General features: G+C 30.8%; 2 protein-coding genes across 3 annotated transcripts; one reads left to right on the forward strand and one right to left on the reverse strand.

The window, feature by feature from the left end:
* Positions 1-7,336: 7,336 nt before the first annotated feature.
* Positions 7,337-12,039, forward strand: LOC114187705 (tubby-like F-box protein 3). 2 transcript variants are annotated; one of them, XM_028076023.2, is made up of 6 exons: positions 7,337-7,884; positions 9,890-9,977; positions 10,082-10,211; positions 10,301-10,480; positions 10,704-11,191; positions 11,562-12,039. In XM_028076023.2, exons 1-5 carry the CDS (start codon positions 7,603-7,605, stop codon positions 11,173-11,175), a joined length of 1,152 nt encoding a protein of 383 aa, XP_027931824.1. In that variant the 5' UTR covers positions 7,337-7,602; the 3' UTR covers positions 11,176-11,191; positions 11,562-12,039. The 2 variants fall into 2 exon arrangements, with proteins under 2 accessions (XP_027931824.1, XP_027931825.1); XM_028076024.2 differs by lacking the exon at positions 7,337-7,884 and adding an exon at positions 8,417-8,769.
* A 1,554-nt stretch (positions 12,040-13,593) lies between these two features.
* Positions 13,594-16,288, reverse strand: BMY3 (beta-amylase 3). Its single transcript, XM_028076215.2, has 3 exons — positions 15,875-16,288; positions 14,799-15,284; positions 13,594-14,698 (listed from the first exon to the last, which is right to left on the reverse strand). The coding sequence occupies exons 1-3, from the start codon at positions 16,106-16,108 to the stop codon at positions 13,820-13,822; spliced, it is 1,599 nt and encodes a 532-aa protein (XP_027932016.1). The 5' UTR covers positions 16,109-16,288; the 3' UTR covers positions 13,594-13,819.
* Between the last annotated feature and the right edge of the window lie 3,096 nt (positions 16,289-19,384).

Consider the following 19,384-nt stretch of genomic DNA (forward strand, 5'->3'; position numbering starts at 1 on the left):
GCACATTCATTAATGATATGAATATTCACAACATTTTGCCTACCTGTGGAAGGTTCGTGGGAGTTGGAGAATCGGGTGCTCAACTTAATGAAATTGAGAATTTGGTAAATTTTTTATCGGAAATATAGTAACATTTGATGTACATGCGAAATGACACCAGATATTGACTTCTCTCTGTCACTTTTGGTAGGAATTGTCACATTCCATTCACGTCTTCTAATATCTAGTAGCAGATTCTTCTTTATGCCATCTGGAAAGAAAAAAAATCAGGTAGTGTACCACATGGAATTTTATTAGAATAGATGATGTCATACCACGTGCTAGTCCAGACTCACCGCAACTAGGTGAATGCTTTGTTGGAAAAATCAAAGATACTTTATCTTATTTTGACTTGTATGAAATGAATAAGAATTATTTATTTGGGATTACAGTAAATAAATTTATTATAAAAATGTATTTTTTAATATCTTTAATATAATCCAAAATTTTTAATATCTTATAAATTTTGGTTTCTCTAATTTAATATTTATGAAAGAAATTGTTTTAATGACTGTTTGAAATATATTTTTGTTGTTATTAATGAAATGATGTGAATACTGTATTTCTTTGTGTTTTTTGATTTGTCGATAACTTGTCTTTTTAATATTTTTAACTTTTTGTCAATTTTTTTTTTTACTGACGGGATAACTTTTAGGTAGGGAGGAATAAATAATATTGTAGATGAAATAAACAAGTTGAAAATGATAAGAGAGAATTATTATTTTAAAATATTTTTGGTTTGAGTTGTTTTAATTTGATCCATTTTTCGTCTGTGCAATAATTGTTTGAGACAGTGGTAAAACAGTGATCAGCTGTAGACAAATAAGATATTGTGGGAAAGAAGATCAATTCATTATATTTATATATTTCTAAAATAAAGTGTCAAACGATGAGGTGGTGCGCCACTTGTTTTGCGAACTCTACTTTGTATCTCTTTCCCTCTTTATATATAAACTAAATTCTAAGGTTTATAAATTTAAATATTTTTATTTAACTTGTCTATTCAATACATAATTATTCACGATCTTGTTAAAGTAATACAAATATTTAATTATTTTATATTAATTGTTATATATTTTTATATTATTCATAAAATTTTATTTTTTAATACAATGAGGTAGATAAAATAAGCAAGCAAGGAGTAAAATAACAATTATGTTATTTAATTAATAAAAAAATTAATAAAACAGATGTAATTAAATATAAAATTTTAGAATATTTAATGGATAAATTTTTTAATAGAAATTTAGTTTAAAATATCAAAGTTTATGAGGTAGAAACTTAATTAAACCTATAATCATATATTCTATAATAGAAGTGATAAAATAAATGTTTAATATTCAATTTATCATGAGAAATTAAGAATGAAATATAAATTTGAATTTCTCAATTTTTCTATGAAATGGACTTTTTATTCTGTGTACATAGTTAATCTCGTAAACATAAAATGGTTTTCTTACTTGAATATATTTTAGTCATAAATTTTGTTGTTGAAGCATTTAAATTAAGTCTCGGCCTTCAAAGCATTATCTTGTCTTTGGTCTTTTTTTTTTTCTCCATCACACCATTATTTTGTGTGAAAAGTTTGAGTTGATATGATTTCAATGCATTTGGGAGAGTTGAGTAATGTTGTGTAGTGGTAGAATGAGTCACTTATAATCTCTTTTTGTTTGCCAGAATAGTTCTAAACTTTTGTCTCCTACTACACCCACTTCCTCCTTCCTTCTTCTTTTGTCATTTTCATACTTTCATTTCCCTGCTTTTGGCTTATCTATAATTCTATCAACAAACCATACTCTATCACATAAATCTGAAGCCACCATCTTTATTTTGCTTCTACGAATATACATACACAACACGATTGGAATTTGCCTTTAATATCTTCTCCCCATCTTGTCAATTCCACACCCTCCTTTTCAGAGTTGTCTTTTCTTCAAATATATATAAAAAAATGATCTTTTTTATGTGTTATCTCATAGTAAGCATCACAAATATAGAAATATAATGTTTTCCTGCTTTGCCTTTTTCACAAATTACATGTCATTTTTTCTAGTTTTTATCCCAATCAGGAGAAAAACGAGTCAACTCATGCTAAATTAAGCATAGGTTATAGGTTATTATAGTAATTGATGAATGAATGAATTAATGTAAATGAAAAAGCCATATAAGCCTTTAGGATTGTAAGTCTTTGTCTTTTAAAATGACAGCCAGTTATGAGACAAACAGTTGCCTTCTTTCAAACTCTCGACCCAAATTTTATTTATTTTTGTTATAAAACAATATCAAATATGTAATATTTCAATTTTGACAAAAAAAAAATTGTAAAACTTAAAATAACACATAACTCTTGTTAGAAATAAATAGTAAGACGCAGCTTTCGTGCCGTTTTAAATATTTGAAGTGCAAACTTTATTAGTGGTAATGAAGTTATCCGGTAGTGTACTGTAAAACCAGTCATTTATATAAAAAAAATGTAAGAATTATATAATATGAAACTTTGATAAAAGTAATGGTCTGTGACAAGTAATGAAATCTCCACTATTTTTACTATTCATTCATTTAGTCATATAGGTTATGATTACTTTGGTTTTGGTGGAATACTTTAGTATGTAACTTCATTTAAAACGTTGCTAAATTTATTGGCAGAAAAATAAAACTTATAAAATGCATATGATGTCAACAAAATTTGTATATGCAGATATTTGCAGATAAAATTTATAATGAGTAAAAAATAGATATTCGCAGATAATGAGTATGAGTATTTTTTACATCTGCATCTTAACGAGGTAAGTACCCTTATCATAATATTCATACATGTGTATACTCATATTCACTATACTATAAATTAAATTGAAAAAGAAAATGATTAAAATATATTATTAAATATTTTAATTTTTTTTTATAAATATCTACAGATACTAGTGAATATTAAAAAAATATAGATATTCATATAATAGATACCATACGAAAATAAAGACAGATATGAAACAAATATTTATGTGTGAATAAAGATACAGAAAAACTATTATCCATACTCTAACCACTACTTCGATATCCCTAATGTATTTTTTTTAATGATTTTTATTAAATGTGGTCATTTAATTGTTTTGATTATAATTTTTTTTGGACCAAAAATGTTGTTATTGAGTTATACTAAAAGCTTATAATTCTTTGTCATGTTCTCTCCCTCTTCTTTGTCCCGCTTCCTTTTTTGTTCATTATCTTGCCCATCATTTCGTTTATATTCCAATTTTAGTCGATTATTAAACTATTAAATTTCCTCAAATGTTGTTTTAAAGGATCCATGTGCTTAAACATAAACTTGAAATAAAACACAAGGAACCATGTTGATAATTTTGTACAAAAAATTATATTTTACTCTTCTCAATCCTTCACCGTCTCCTAGTTGGAAACTTGCAAAGCACCACTATCTGTTACATCACAAAGCCCTTTATAATTTAAGTGTTGTAATTGACAGTTTAAGTGAAGCTTTTCGTCACCTAAAATTAAACCCTTTTCTCATTGTTGGTGTGAGTTTTAACTTCTCCAATGCTTAAAGCTTTTACATTTACCCAACAGAGTAATGTACTCCAAAAATCTATCTCACTTTTTCTCGAGCAAAGTTATGTAATTTTAATTTGATTTTTTTTAAAATTGAAAAAATCGGTTATTTAATATATAAAAGTAGGGTTAAATATGTTTTTGATCTCTTAACTTTTTTAGTAAATTTTGGAATTAGTTTATTTCGAAACTTTAGACCAATTTAGTCATTTATCTTTCGAAATACGTGAATTTAGTCCTTTTAATCAAATTTGGTTAAGTTTATTTGACATTTCAAGCGCGTTTCATAATAATATTTGACTTAACCTTAAAGAAAAAATATGTCAAACAAAATAAATAACTCAAATTCAATCCTGAAATGCATATGAAATATCAAATAAACCTAACAAAATTTAATTAAAAGAACTAAATTTATGTCTTCGAAAGATGAAAGATTAAATTGGTCTAAAGTTTCAAAATGGACTAATTCTAAAATTTACTGAAAGTTAAAAGACCAAAAACATATTTAACCCATAAAAATACACTAAATTTACATAATTTTTTTGAAGAAAAATTACTGAGTAAGTATTTGATGGAGTGAAAAGGAAAATTGGTTTGCAAATGAATAGAAGTGGTTGATAGAATGGACCATAATAATGCACTGAAAAGCATTGTATTTTGCGTATAGATATTAGTATGGTGGGGTATCATGACTTCTACCTACTGCTAAATTGTGGTACCAATTCTAAGAACACTGCCACTAAACTCATTCACCCTATTTTGATAATGACATAATCTTTCTTATGCACCCATTTTATCAATTCCTCAATAATAACATTAAGGACACTAAGTTTCTTAGGGTTATCATTTACAAGTCTAATAGTTTGGTAAAAGGGAAAGAATCTACTAAAACATTCAATGTTGCAACAATCACTAACAGTGAGTGATTCATCATGTTTGTTATGATGATGATGATTCATTCATTAGGATCTAATAGATTTTTATGGTTTACATATAAAAAGCTAAGTGGGTTTGAATATGTCCTCCCAACAAATATTGTATTTTTTTTTCTCACGATTCATAAAATTATTTTTGTACTCCAAATTTTGAATTAGTTATTCTCACTTTTTAGTGGGAGGTTAAAATTAAAAAATAAAATTAAGGACTGAAACAATTGAAAATAAAAATACAAAAATTGAAGATATTTTGGGTTTAATAGAGGAGAAGACATTTCTCTCTTTTTTTTTATGTTGGTGGAGAAAAGCAAAACATGTGAGTGGGACATGTTTTTTAATCCTTCATTATCTAATCAGATAAAGAAAAAAAATTATGTATTCAATTCTTATGAATAACAAGAATTTTCTTATGTTTTTCTTGACTTTTTCCTTTTTTTTTCTTCTATCTTCTTGTATGTTAAAGAATGGGCATTATTTTTTAAAAAAGGACAACACTGGTAATTCTAAATTTATATTTGAAGGCAAAAATAAAACTGGCAAAAAAAAAGAAAAAAATAAGTATTACTTGAAATTACTTTAAAAAAATAAAAGTAATGCTAATAATAAAATTAGAACTTGTGAAAAAAAAATAATTAAGACTATATTTTACAGGAAGGAACCTAAGAGTGAGTAAAAAAATAAAATAATATATAATGTTTGAAGTCTCATATCGCTTAGAGATAAGATCATTTCATAATATATAAGTGAAGTGTAAATCTTACTTTGTAAACTGGTTTTATAGGTTGATTTAATCTTAAACTCCATTTTTAATATGGTATCAGAGTCAGATTAGAAACTATATTAATGGGATGAATCAGAATATTTTCAATTAAACTAATAGTAATTTAGTGTAGCTAATTATGTAATTAGTAACATTACGCCTAAATAATGTTCAAACTGCAGTTGAAAAATACTCGAATAAAGTGGTTTTATAAGATTATTCGGAATAGAAATAAAAATTGAAATGTAGCATAAAACAATAACATTTGATTTCATTGGAAACATATACGCAAATTTGAACTTCCCTGCCCTCCATCTTTCATAAACAAAGTTATTACAAGTTTAAGATATAAACATAAACAATGAAAAGAAAAATGATGTTGCACTTGATGATGAACAATTAAACAATGTTGAATGTTTTGTTTGGCTGCAGTTGTCGAGTTTTGGTGATATTAAAATGTGTGTTAGATGTGAAATGGAATGATAGTTGATGATGTGTTGTTTAGTACGGGTTCAATGTTAAAGCTACCATAATATACAATAATATATGCCTAACAACTACTACATTTCATTACTCATTTATCATATCATTTAATTGTTTTCCAAAAAAATTAATTAATGATTAACTTTTTTAAAGAAGTCTATTTTAGTAATGTCAATTTTTCATTCATAGATTTTCCAAACTCTGAGAATTTCAAGTTGTGATTCACTCAAGGAACGTTGGTGTATACAAGTTTTGTATAAAATAACAAAGAGAAAAATTAAAATAAATGTGTGAGAAAGAAATTATATAATAGAAAAACTAAAAGAATAATGTTATAAAAATATTATTTTCGTGAATTTATTTTAAAAGTGGTTTAACTTTTGTTTTTTAAGCTTCATTTTTTTATTTACAAGTTCTGCCTAAAGTGTCTTGTATTTTCATAAAATCAACATTATCAATATACTCATTCACCTTTTAAATTAATAAAATATTTTATTATTTGATAAAAATAGAAAAATCTAATTTGCATATGAAAGACAAAATAGCACAATCGTAAGAGGGATTAATCATGGATAAGGGCAATCTTGTGATATACTAAATACAACACTTAAAATATTTTACTATACAGAAAAAAAGAAGTACTAATTAGAGATAGTATAACTCATAAGTTACAACTTTAATAAATTACTATATGTATCTCACATAATAATAACAATAACATTTATCAGGAACCGAATTTTACTAAACTGTTTTTTTCTTTATTTATGGAAAAACTTTAATATATAACTTTTTCAGATACTGAAATTGAAATAAAAACATTAACATTTTATTACAACTAAAAAAGTAAATCAATATAAAAATACTACAAAAAGAGAAAGTATCACATAAATACAAAAATAAATGGCAGAACAATTAAGGATATAACTAAATGATAGATAGTGAATTGTTTTTGTATTATTCAAATAATTAAGTGAACAAGACCTTTTTCTCCGATAACACGTTAATCTTTTTCAGAATCAGGATTGGATAAGAAGTTTCTAAAGTAAGAAATTATAAAACTAAAATATTCTGAGGAAATGTACTAATATTTTTTAACTGAGAATTCCTTTATCAACAATGTTGCTCTATAAAACATCACCACAGGATTTAAGTTTAATCTAATTGAACTAATAAGAGTTTAATTTCCTTCATCAACTAATAAAAAATATTCTTCAAGATTACTGTTGTAGACTGTTGTATGAACCCTACATCAGAAAAATTACCCTTTCAACCATATCATCATCATCATTATCATTGTGTTTTCTCCATTGGATCAACAAAGCCAATTTACCAAAAAAACCCCAAAAACAGTCTCCACCAGCACCAAACATTTACACTACCTACCATATATTGCTATCTTCCCTCTCAGTAACAACCAACTCTTTCATTTCATCAGATCAAACCATCACATTGCATTTCACTTTACTGCATCAACCATTATCTCATCTTCTTTTCTTTTCTCTCTCCAAAACACAAAAGTACAAAACCACTCACTCACCATTCTCTCACTTTCTTTCTCTATCTCTCTCTTATCAGAATCCCATCTCCCTCTCTGTGCTGCATCTCTACTACCCTTTCTCTTATCTTCCCAAACCCACCAAAAAAGAATCAATTTTTTAATCACCCTGAGGAAAAAAAATCCCTTTTTTCCCCCTCAATCAACGCAACACGCTTAAATTACCACCCTTCTTCCTCTCTCTTTCTTTCTATCTCTCTCACACGCGCGCACTCCTCCTCCTAAAGGCTTTACCTTTCGCGGAATCGGAATCGGAATCGGTGATCTAGATGGGCATAATCAGAAGCATGAGATCGAGGTCGCATCGCGTCGTGCAGGAGCAAGAAGAGTGTGTTGGTGACAGCATGAGACAGAGTTGTTGGGCCAACATGCCCCAAGAGCTTCTCCGAGAGGTTCTCCTACGAATCGAGGCCTCCGAGGACACGTGGCCGCCGCGGAAGAGTGTCGTCGCCTGCGCCGGCGTGTGCCGCAGCTGGAGACAAATCACCAAAGACATTGTCAAAACGCCCGAACTTTCCTCAAAAATCACCTTCCCCATTTCTGTTAAACAGGTTTCTTCACCACCCTTTTCCTTTTTGCCTTCAATTTTCTGTGGGATTTCCTCAAAATTCAATTTTACTTCACGCACTGCACATAATTTGACACTATTAATTAGAGATCATAGTAGTTGATACCACTTTTTTTTTCTTTTAAGACGGTTTTTAACTGTTAACCATTTTTATGTATCGGTCTTTATTTCTTGAAGCGTATTTTTGTTTTCAAACTTGTACTTTCGTTTTGGTTCCTGAAGTCAAGACTCTGTTAACCAACAGAGCAATAAATGGAGATTGGAGTGTAATATGGCCCAAAATATTCTGGTGGTGGTTAATCGCCAGAAATTTTCTCTTAAGCGACAATTTTTTTTTGCATTCAAACTGTTAAAAAATTTGACAGTTTTACTGAACAGAATTAGGTCACAGTTGAGGGCAGGAATCAGAAACAAAATTAAGATGTGATTGGATAACATTAATATAATTACTACAAAAGTTACTAAATTTGCAATAAAATGTTTATGTACAAGTGCATGCATCACTGTTTACTGATATTCAGTTAAATATAAACTCTCTCAAAAAGAAAAGTGTAACTCATTTACTTTTCTATTAACTTTTTGTTGAGTTGAGAGGGTATTTTGTACTTTTTTGGTGATGGGATTATTTTATTGATTGGGTTTGGTATTATTCCTCATATTAGCATGATTGTTTGATTCAGTGCAACGAGGTTTTCTTGTGTTACCCACTGTTTGTTTTGTTTCTTCCTAACGTTGGTTTTTGTGAAGAATCATGACGATATTCTTGGCTCGATGTTGTGATGAGTTGTGCTTCGATTTCTTTATGGTTGAAAAAAATAAAAGAAAAATATTGATTCACCCCGCCTGTGGCGTGAAGGCAAGGGCGAAGGTAATTGTGAGCTGATGGATAGAGTTGAACCAATGAACTCATTTTTGGGGTCTTTCACTTTCATTGTGTGACTCTATTAAATATTATTAACTTCGTTTCTTTGGAATATTAATAAGATGGTTGTGCATTTCTTTTTTCTCATCTTTTTGTATGACGTATAGGAATATAATGCATGAATTAAAATATACCGAACCTCCTTGTTTGTATTAAAATCACTCTAACTTTTTAATGTCTTTTATCTGTCCTTTTAATTATCATGACATTTCATATGCTACTGCTTTTCTCTTCCTTTTCATAAATTAATTAATGCCATCCCGATAAATATTTGAGGGAGAATGTCGTTCTTCATAGTGGTTCTATCCAACTATAGCAATGGTGAATTGTTTTTGGACAGATTGTGTTTTTTGTTGATTTCTAACAGTATCTACTGGGAAAAAGAAACTGATAAATTCCTGCCTATTCTGTATAAATCCCTCTAATGTTCATTTTATCCTTGTGGAAAATTGTTATTTTGGTTGGACCATGATCTTTGTGGATATTTTGTTGCATAACACTATATTCCCTTTTTGCGCCTCCATCACTAGGATTGAATGTTCAATATCACTACTTAGGAGGCTGGGACCACTATATAGTGATGTCACTATTTTAATTATTATGAAGTTTACATGGGCGTTTACTCACTAATACCTTCCACAACATTTTGAGAGGACCACTTTAAGTGGCATCTGGGTATTGTCACTGTTACTATTGGCATGGCATCCTTAGTGTGCATCTTTCATTGATCCTCGTTTTCTTATGCTGCCCAGTTGTTCCAATTTATCTGGGATTATTATGTTTTGATTGGTTTGTGGTCCTTGTTATACAATATACTGGCCAAAAGGGTTAAAGAAGAGGTTAAGCTTTTGAGTTCAGTGGGTACCAGAAGGTTCAGTGGAATGCTCTGATTTTTGTTTTTATTTCCCTGCTCTCCATGGTATCGCACTAAAGATTCCCTTGTTCACTGCAAAGGCATGATGCTTGAATGTGACTATTGTGCTTGTCTTTTATTACTTAGTACTTCATTATACTGTTTTCCTTCTCTTGTCATTGACATGTTTTCATCTGTGAGTAATTTTTGCAGCCTGGCCCAAGGGAGAATCTCCTCCGGTGCTTTATAAAGCGCAACCGCTCAACTCAAACGTACTATTTGTTTCTCAGTTTAACTAACAGTAAGTATATAATAAAACTTGTGGTTGAATCTTCCTGTTTTAGCTTTAGATTCTTTGTTTTTCCACCATTATTTAATCCTAAGAGAGTGTGTTCTTCATCGCAGCGCTAGCTGAAGATGGGAAGTTTCTTCTGGCTGCACGCAAGTGCAGACGTCCGACATGCACAGATTATATCATCTCTCTTGATGCAGATGATATGTCAAAGGGAAGCAACTCCTATGTCGGGAAACTAAGGTGTGATGTAATTTGGCACTGTGGTCATTGTTTGTTGTCTTGTTTATTATTGCATTGACTTACACCTTTTTCTTTTCCTTTTTAACCAGATCAAATTTTCTTGGAACAAAGTTCACAATCTATGACAGCCAGCCACCTCACTCGGGGGCAAGGATTATGAAAAGTCGCTCCACAAGGCTGGTGAATCTAAAACAAGTTTCGCCGAAAGTCCCTACAGGGAACTATCCAGTGGCTCACATCTCATATGAATTGAATGTGCTAGGCTCCCGGTAAGTTTTACATATTGGAATTGTAAGTAGATCTTCATGCATGAAATTAACTATTGCTCATACTTGTTATATTTATTCGTATAAATTTTAACCTTCCATTCATAGATTTTCTTTTGGTAGACATTGATGCTTTGAATTAGGCAAAATGTTTGCTGAAAATATATTAGATAACTTTTCATCCTCTTTATTTATGTAATACTTACAATGTGTATACCCTAAGCAGGGGGCCTCGGAGAATGCATTGTGTCATGGATTCCATTCCTGCCACTGCAATTGAAGCTGGAGGAGTAGCTCCTACACAGACCGAGTTTTCTCTTAACAACATAGATATGTTTCCTTCTTTCCCTTTTTTCCGATCAAAATCAAATCGTGTAGAAAACACCATGTCCGGACCCCTGGTTGATCAAAAGGATGGGATGCTCGTGTTGAAAAACAAGTCTCCTAGGTGGCATGAGCAGCTCCAGTGTTGGTGCTTAAACTTTCATGGCCGGGTGACAATTGCCTCAGTTAAAAACTTTCAGCTGGTAGCTTCTGCGGAAAATGGACCTGCTGGACCAGAGCATGATAAGATTATCCTCCAATTTGGAAAAGTTGGGAAGGATTTGTTTACGATGGATTACCGATACCCTATTTCGGCATTTCAGGCCTTTGCGATGTGCCTCAGCAGCTTTGATACCAAGATTGCTTGTGAATGACAACATGTTTAAACAGGTATATTCATCTCAAACTTCAATATTCTAAAATTTGATTATAGCTTGGTCGAAAGCAATGATCAATAAAAACCTCATAATAGAATCTAGGAGATGTTTATAGAAATCCCATTTGTAGATCACTGAAATGACATTTTGGTTTAGCTTACCCTGTTGTAGTGCCATGATACAACAGTAAGGTTATTATTTAATGTTGGTCCAAGTAATGAGTTTCCAAAATCCCATGTTAAGAAATCAAGTACCTATTAAAGGATGAGAAGATAATTACTTGAAAACTTTATTAGTTATTCTTTCTATCTATCTAGCATATTGATTCCATTTTTGTTTCTTCTGTTTGTCAATTGACCATGCTTGATTCTTGTTTATGCCAGCTTGAATCCAGATTATATAGCTATCTCTCTTACTTCTGGGAGAAGGATGGTTTAAAAGCACTTGTTGGGAAGCAGAAAGATGAAAAGATAAAATTGGTTGGAAGGGTGTTGAACTGAATTTTAAAGGTCCATTCAGTTTTCTAGGATCACAATTCACCAGCTCTTGGGAGAAGACACCATGAACTTGGAATATTATTTGAAACTCCTCCACCCTCACCTCCACAAGACAACACAAAAAGAGAAAAAGGGAAAAAAAAATACTTTTCTTCTGCCTCCGTGTACATAAATGATATTTTTCATTTATTTTTGTCTTTCAACAACTGTCTGGTTGTTTGTGGTATTTAAAACATGTCCCCCACAAGACATGTTTTTGATTATGGGACTACTATCTAGCTTTCAACTTATCCTTTCATGAGAACATGTTGTGTTAGTTAGACTACTTGCAAGAAAACAAGTGCAAGCAACTTGTTATGTTCAACTCCTTTCCTTCCGCAATCCACTCTGAACGTGCTCTTTCCAAAACAGTAGTAATGCAATGTTTTAATAGTATTTACAAATTAAAACCGCCATATGCTAAATACAAGTTTTACATACTCTGTGTTGAAGTCTTGCTTAAAAGCTAGTATTATACATACATGGATAGGTAGAGAAGTTACTTTTGGAAATATTTGAGCAAAAAAATTACTATTTGAAGTGAAACTTTTGATATAGGTTTCTGTATGTTATTACACTGTAAACTTTTTTTCCTAGAAAAGGCATAGTTTACATGCAGTGGGAGATTTATTAAATAAGATTGTGAAATAAAGTGAATTTCAGACTAGTATTTTATTCTCTGATAACTTTTGTTGTTTTTTACGTAAAACAAATGTTATTGAACAGAACACCTTGAAAGGAAAAGTAGCATTGGGAAACACAAGTACAAAGTTGTCATAAAAAATTATAGAAGAGCGAGCGCATGTTCCAGGTGCTGGAATAAACAAAGGATAGGTAAAATGTACAGTTATTCAGTCAAATAAAGTGATATAATGTTTTCTATACCAGGGATATTTTCAACACTCAATACAGTATTCTTATGAATGGTATTGGAATAAGAATCTATGAGCACATTTTTTCTATAAACTAATCTGTAAAAATATCACATTTTAAAAAATTTATTTTAAAACATAAAATAATTTTAATTTACGGACAAAACTTATTCTTATAAGTTTTGCTAAAGTTTCACGAAGTTCGAAGGGAACCTATCATCATGTGACACGTATCCACAATTATAAAAGCTTACTCTTCTTCTCTATCAATTTTTTGAAGACATCTATCTACCTCAACCTAAACAAAGACCAAACAATGTATGATCTTTCAGAAAAGCTAGACCAACAGCATTTGAAAAGATTGATTAATTGCTGCAAAAATATACTCTAAAAGATTGATTAAGGGAGACAAGATTATTTCTTACATCTAACATAAATAATTTATCTTCATAAAGTGGGATAAATATAAATGATTTGCGAGTTATTTTTACTGATAATAGGACATTGACACCCATATTGCATGTTTAAAATGTTTTGCTTTAAGTGTTGAATAAATTTTAACGTTTTTGATACACAACGATTTTTTGAAGTTAGAAAGTAAGAAATTTGTCATCTAAGTTCTATTTTTATCTCAAATAAAAAATAACCTATTTCATATTTATATTTGGTTTTCCTTTCTTCTATTCAAAATTTTCTCTTAGACATTTATATTTATTCTTTGATGAATCTACAGAGTATTTTTTATAATGATTAATAAAGGAGTTGAAGTGTGTAGTGTGTTAAAGTGAAAGTATTATAACTCGTATTAATGCTTAAAATATATTTTCCATTAATTTTCCTCATTTAAAACGTTATTTTTTAATCTTAAACAACATTACTTAAGGTAATCCAATTAAAGTGTTTAGCTTTGAGAAAACACACTAAGCAACTGTATTAAAAACTGAAGATATTTGATATCTTTCACAATTATGTACAATTCTAATCAAGTGATATATTGAAAGGAGATGTTTAGAACAAAAGCTTATGGAGCTAAGTAATATTGACCATAAATGTGCCCAAAAGGGTAACTGCCACCCAGCTTAGCTAAATTATAAGGAATATAGCCATAAAGTCTCTGTTTGAGGATAAACCAAGAAAAGGGATCCTCATAATTCTGCTTACAAAATAAACATTCCTCAATCTTATAACTGATTGTTATATACATGATTATCATACATTACAAATTTACAACCTTTAGGCTGCTTGCATGCTCACACTTGATTCATGGCTCAAAACCGCGGATTCGGCACCTTCCTCCTCCTCGGTAGGAAGATCATCGGAGTGCATTTCCGGTTGCTTAAGGCTCCGGACAAACTCAGTGAACAAAGGAAAATGCTCTGGAGAAAAGAAAGATGCTCCCATTCGCTGATATGTGAACAAGTCCAATACATTATCTCCAGATAGATTCTTCTTAATTTGTTCAAACCCCCCCGGAACACCAGATTCGGAAGAATTTTGAGCAGAAACCTTCACCTCATGCTTTCTGCAAGCTGCCATAATTTGAGAAAGCAGCAATTCAGGGCTACAATGGTTTTCCTTAGGTTGTTTTGCATCAGAAAGGTCTATGCCGGGTAATATCATTTTGCATGAGTTCTTAGCAAACATCTGTGCAACTGGTTCATAGCCATCCTTGTTAGCTGTGTTATAGAACCCTGCGGTTAGCTCTGAAGGATGAGATCGAGTTCCGTACCAAGAGTGCATAAGTGGGATTTTTCCATATACTGTCACTCCAGAGTCACCAAAAGTAGAAGATGCCATTGATAGGAGGCAGTCTCCATGAGCTATTAGCTTATTGGAATACCAGGAGAGGAAAAAGTCCCCATATGAGGACTCCCAAGAAGCCCCATCATTAAAGAAGCCACTGGAGAATGGTGACTGATCATAGGTAGGTGCATCATGTGGACCACCGAGCCCCCACAAAGGATTGCCAGATGCTTCAGCATGTTGCTTGAGAAAGCTAAGCATGTTTTGGTCATAACACTGGAATTCCCCAGCTCCTTGAGTTTTACTAGGTAGCTGATGGTGAGAGGGATAACGTAACTCACCATCTGGTCCTAAACCCATGGAAATGCTCTGCAATATGGCAACAGATGAGGAAATTGTCAGTCATGTATATTCTGAAAGACCATATAACTATTGGAATACATCTGGTACTGGAATGCAAAATATTTACCTTAATCGTAGAGCCCATGAATGGAGAGAATGAAGACTTGAAGCTCTCACAGAAAGCCTGGTACACTTGGACTGGTGTCTTTCCATCAAGAACAGGAAGATCATCAACTGCCAAGGACAGGCATTCTTTGTAATGCTGTCCTGACTTGTCTGTGAAGAAAATATTGGGTTGAGATTCACCAATCTGGGATACCCATTTAGGCAGGGGGATATTTGGCTTTTCAGACCCATGAAAGCATAGAGACACATGGAGATTGAGACCCACTTTCTGGACCATCTCAGCAATAGCAAGATAGCCTGACCAGTCATATTCTCCCATGGTTTCTTTCTCCACAATTCCCCACCATATAGGGAGCTCAACACCTTCAACTCCTAATAGCTTCAAAGCTTTTAGGCCAGCTGCAATGGCTCTAGCATGGTTTATTGAATTGCAATCATAAGAAATTGCATCTAGGGGCAGCCCCACAAATAATCTAACACCATCTACCTGCAACATATTATATTAAGCATGTCAGTTACTTTCTAACACCATCTCCAGGTTGATAACTGCATGTGTTAATAATTGCATGAGATTCAAGTAGAATAATAAATTGTTACTCGGACAGATGCAGTACTTAGTACTGACATCTAGAATTTAGTAAACCTCTAGCATGTAAATCCCCTTCGGATACAACCACCAAAAAAAAAAAAAAAAACTCATAGCTCCCTTAACAGTGATGATGATTAGGTTATGGATTATCAAGGAAATTTCCCAGGAAGGATGTCAAGAATCAAGATTTAAATTTTCCAGAATACCACTTCGAAGACAAAAAGGGAAAATCACACAAATTCACCAGATGACAAATTCAATGATTGACTTCATTATTTACCCCAACTATGTAACTGAACAAAATAATTCAGAAATCCTTGATATTTCGTGTAATTTAAAGTTAAAAGACAAAAAGTTCAAGTCAAAACTAAATTACAAAATTAATTAATTAACCGTTTCCTTCAGAACCAAACACAAAATAAAATTCCCAATTTCCCCCAGTCTCTCTTCAACCCAACACAACGTGAAAAACAACACACAAAACTCACCGTTTTGGATCTTGTTCCAGGCGCCGAACGCTTGTTCTCCTCTCTAACGGGTTCAGTCCGATGAGCCTTCAAAGTGAAGCTTATCCCAGCCTTCTTCCACCGATTATTCTGACCAAAACTAACTCTATCGTTCACAACCCTGAAATTCTTCAAATTACAAAGTCCCACTTCCCTAGATGGCAAATCGGAGGCTCCGAGCTTCGCTTGAGAGCTTCCAATCACCGAAACCTCCATAGCCAACAACAACAACAACAAGAAAGAAGAAGGTAATAATCACACCAAAATACCCGCTTAAGAAACAATCGAAAATCTAGTCTTTTCAGGATATCCGCTTAAAATTTGCAACAGAATTCACGGAGAAAATAATGGGATTCAAGGAAAGAAGAGATAATGAATATTGCAAAAGTAGCTGAGGGCAAGATGCATATATAAGGATGTGGAAGCTAAAACGCGCTTTTTCTTTTTCCTTTTTCTTTTGTGACCTTTGATTAAACTAAAGAAAAACAAAACCTGCAAAACAGCTGCCACGTGTCCACGTGATAGGAGACCAAAGTAGAGCCGCATAATAGTATTCTTGATTTTGTTTTACATATATAAAATTGAAAATAGCAAACTATTAAGGACCCCAAACAAATCATCATCATCAGTTTTATAAAACAAGAAACTAACATAAATTAATTTTATAAGTATAAAATAGCTCACATATGAGTTCATTTATAAAAAGTTATATCAACTTCTGCAAATAATTTTAATTTATACACAATCTAATTTTAGTTTATGAGTATGAAAAATTATTTAAATAGAATTGCTTGTGTGGGAGATTAGTTGGATAAAATTAGATGTAAGGCTGACACACGCTGATTAATATATAATTAGGAAACTTAATTATTAATTTGTGGTCCTTATAGTTGTGTACTTGCCATGGTAATATGTTGAAAATAAAATAAAAAAATACAAAAGATGATGTTTGGGACCGACACAGGGACATAAAGAGGTACATCAGTTATCCAAAAAGAAATAATTAAGCAGGAACTTTTAACTGTTGATTAAATATTCTTGTGTTAATTAATTTATGTGATTGCAAGAAAAAAATGGCGAGAGAGAATTGGATGGTTGAAAAGTAGGTGGTAACACAAAATTGAGAGTCACAGAATGAATGATAGGTTGTGGATTGACATGAAACATAGGCGATGCTGCGTGTGTGCTGAGTCATATATGGTATTATATGTATTATGTTCTATGTGGTGTGGTTTGGAACATGTCGTGTGGGGTCTTAAGTTTCAGAATCAGATTCAGTTCATTGGTCCATGTTTCAGGATCTGCTTCTGCTTCTGCAGTTCTGGTTTTGGATCTCTCCCCCTATGACTCAGATCAGAGTGGATAAGAGATAAATTGCTTTGGTTACAAACAAATCTTGCAAGTAGACACAACACAGCATCATTTTATTGGTTAAATAAACATGCACCTTAACATTGTGTCTGTTTATTTTTTGCGTATATTTATATATTGTGACACAAGTTGAACCTAAATCTTTTACGTGGCCATTGTAGCTTGTATATGTTCGAAATCCTCCTCAAACGTCTCTTGATTTTGAATTATTGTGGATAAGGTGAAGGTGATGAAATACTTACACAAATGATGATGGAAAGTGGTACTAGAAACTACTGAGGATAATGGTGATCATAGACATGTATGATTTTAACACTGTTGTTTCTCAGATTGATGAGGTTGTTATCATGATATGTCAGTCTAAGGTTTTCTAGATGTGAATTACTAAAGTTTTATATATCAACTTAATATTATTTACTTAGGCTTTAATCTAAAATCATATTAATTTAATTAAAATATTATACTGATTTAATCAAAGTATTGTATTGAAACAAAAAATTTAAGTGGTATATGTTTACATTTTTTACTATTATGACAATGTTGATAATTATTATCAAAATTTCACATGCCTTTTAGATTTATTGCAAGTTATATATTAGTTAAGACATATAGAATTAATTTATAATTGTTGGAAGTTTCTAATTAGCAGAGATAAGACTATCTTATACTAAAAATTATTTTACAATATTTTTTAAAGTTAAATTAAACTTAAAGTTCTCATCTTAAATTCATTTAAAAATTATTTTTTATAAAATAAGAAAAATTAATGGTATTAAAATGAAGTAGTTAAGAAAAAATATATATTAAGTAACAAAGCAAATTTATATTTTTGTTTATTAGGATTTTACTCTTAATTACAATTTAAATTAAATCATTTGACCTCCTTCTTCCAATTTTTTCATTTGACTTCAACATAACACTTAACAAATAATTTTTTTTTTAAGAAAAATAACTTTTCTTTTACATTGTTTTGTTATTTATTTAAGTATCAATTTGTAATTAAAAATATTTTTTAATAAAATAAAAGGAAAAAGCGGTATATGTTTTGAATACTTGAAAGGTATTTGTATTTGTCAAACTATTCTATAATTTTGAAAATAAATCTCTATTTGAATCGGTTAGCAAATATAATGTTCATTCTATTACAAAACGTTTTATTTTTTTTTTCAAACATTATTTGTCTTTGTGAAATAAGTTTAATAAAAACAAAAGTATTTATGTGTTAGTCACCACCGATCCTTACAAAACGTACACGCTTCATATATATCAATATTAATCGGTGATAGTTAATGAGAAGAAGAAGGCTAAGTTGCTTTTCTTTTAGGTATTTGCCAACAAAATATTGATGAGGTTAATTTGTCGTTTTCTTTTTATTTTATTTCAAAATTTGTGATTTTGTGAGAAGAATTACTTTGAGCCGAAAAAATTGAAGAGCATGTTGTAATTTTGTGACTGGTAAATTGACCGAATCAAAATGATAAACATGTTTCTTTTGTTTGTACTTTATTTTCAATCGGTTCATTTTGTACGAGAAAAAAAAAATTGAAAAGAAAAAGGTATTCTTGTAGATTTATTCTATCTAATTCATATGTTCATATTTTAAATTTCTTATATATTATTTTCATCCTTTCACAATTTGTCTTGTAGTTTAGATTGGGTTTAGAAGTTGCTATTATTTTCTTACTTAAATGCATTATTTGAATTACACTACTAGAAAGTACGTGTCTAAGCACACATATTTTTCTGATATATAAGTAAATAGTAGAATGTTATATAGAAAATAATAATATATAGTAGTTTAAATAATAATTATAAAAATACTTTTTTAAATATATATTACATATCGTAGGAGAACTTCATATTAAATATGAGATTAGTGTGAACATGGTGTGAAAAGTAATAATAAATAAAAATCTCATTAATAAAGAAGAAAGAGGTAGATGTTAAAAAAAAGTGTGAAGACAGTGACATTGATGCTGCCATATAAACAAAACAAAAATTAATGCTATTAATACTCATTTAAGACACGTTGGGTGGATAAAAAACGTTGTAAGAATAGAAATAAATCGTTGATGTACCCATTTAATAAAGGTTGTTGAATAGGAAACATTGTAAAATTAG

This window comes from Vigna unguiculata, chromosome 6, assembly GCF_037176805.1.
Source record: "Vigna unguiculata cultivar grain cowpea cultivar isolate G323 ecotype 2 chromosome 6, ASM3717680v1, whole genome shotgun sequence".
NCBI lineage: Eukaryota > Viridiplantae > Streptophyta > Magnoliopsida > Fabales > Fabaceae > Vigna > Vigna unguiculata.

What these genes read in the sequence shown, in the direction of transcription:
- BMY3 (XM_028076215.2), bottom strand. Translation starts at nt 16,108, where the DNA reads ATGGAGGTTTCGGTGATTGGAAGCTCTCAAGCGAAGCTCGGAGCCTCC. An exon ending in CTGGAACAAGATCCAAAACG is followed by an intron (nt 15,285 to 15,874) that starts GTGAGTTTTGTG and finishes AATATGTTGCAG; the next exon opens with GTAGATGGTGTTAGATTATT. An exon ending in TCATGGGCTCTACGATTAAG is followed by an intron (nt 14,699 to 14,798) that starts GTAAATATTTTG and finishes GCCATATTGCAG; the next exon opens with AGCATTTCCATGGGTTTAGG.
- LOC114187705 (XM_028076023.2), top strand. Translation starts at nt 7,603, where the DNA reads ATGGGCATAATCAGAAGCATGAGATCGAGGTCGCATCGCGTCGTGCAG. An exon ending in TCCCCATTTCTGTTAAACAG is followed by an intron (nt 7,885 to 9,889) that starts GTTTCTTCACCA and finishes TAATTTTTGCAG; the next exon opens with CCTGGCCCAAGGGAGAATCT. An exon ending in GTTTCTCAGTTTAACTAACA is followed by an intron (nt 9,978 to 10,081) that starts GTAAGTATATAA and finishes TCTTCATCGCAG; the next exon opens with CGCTAGCTGAAGATGGGAAG.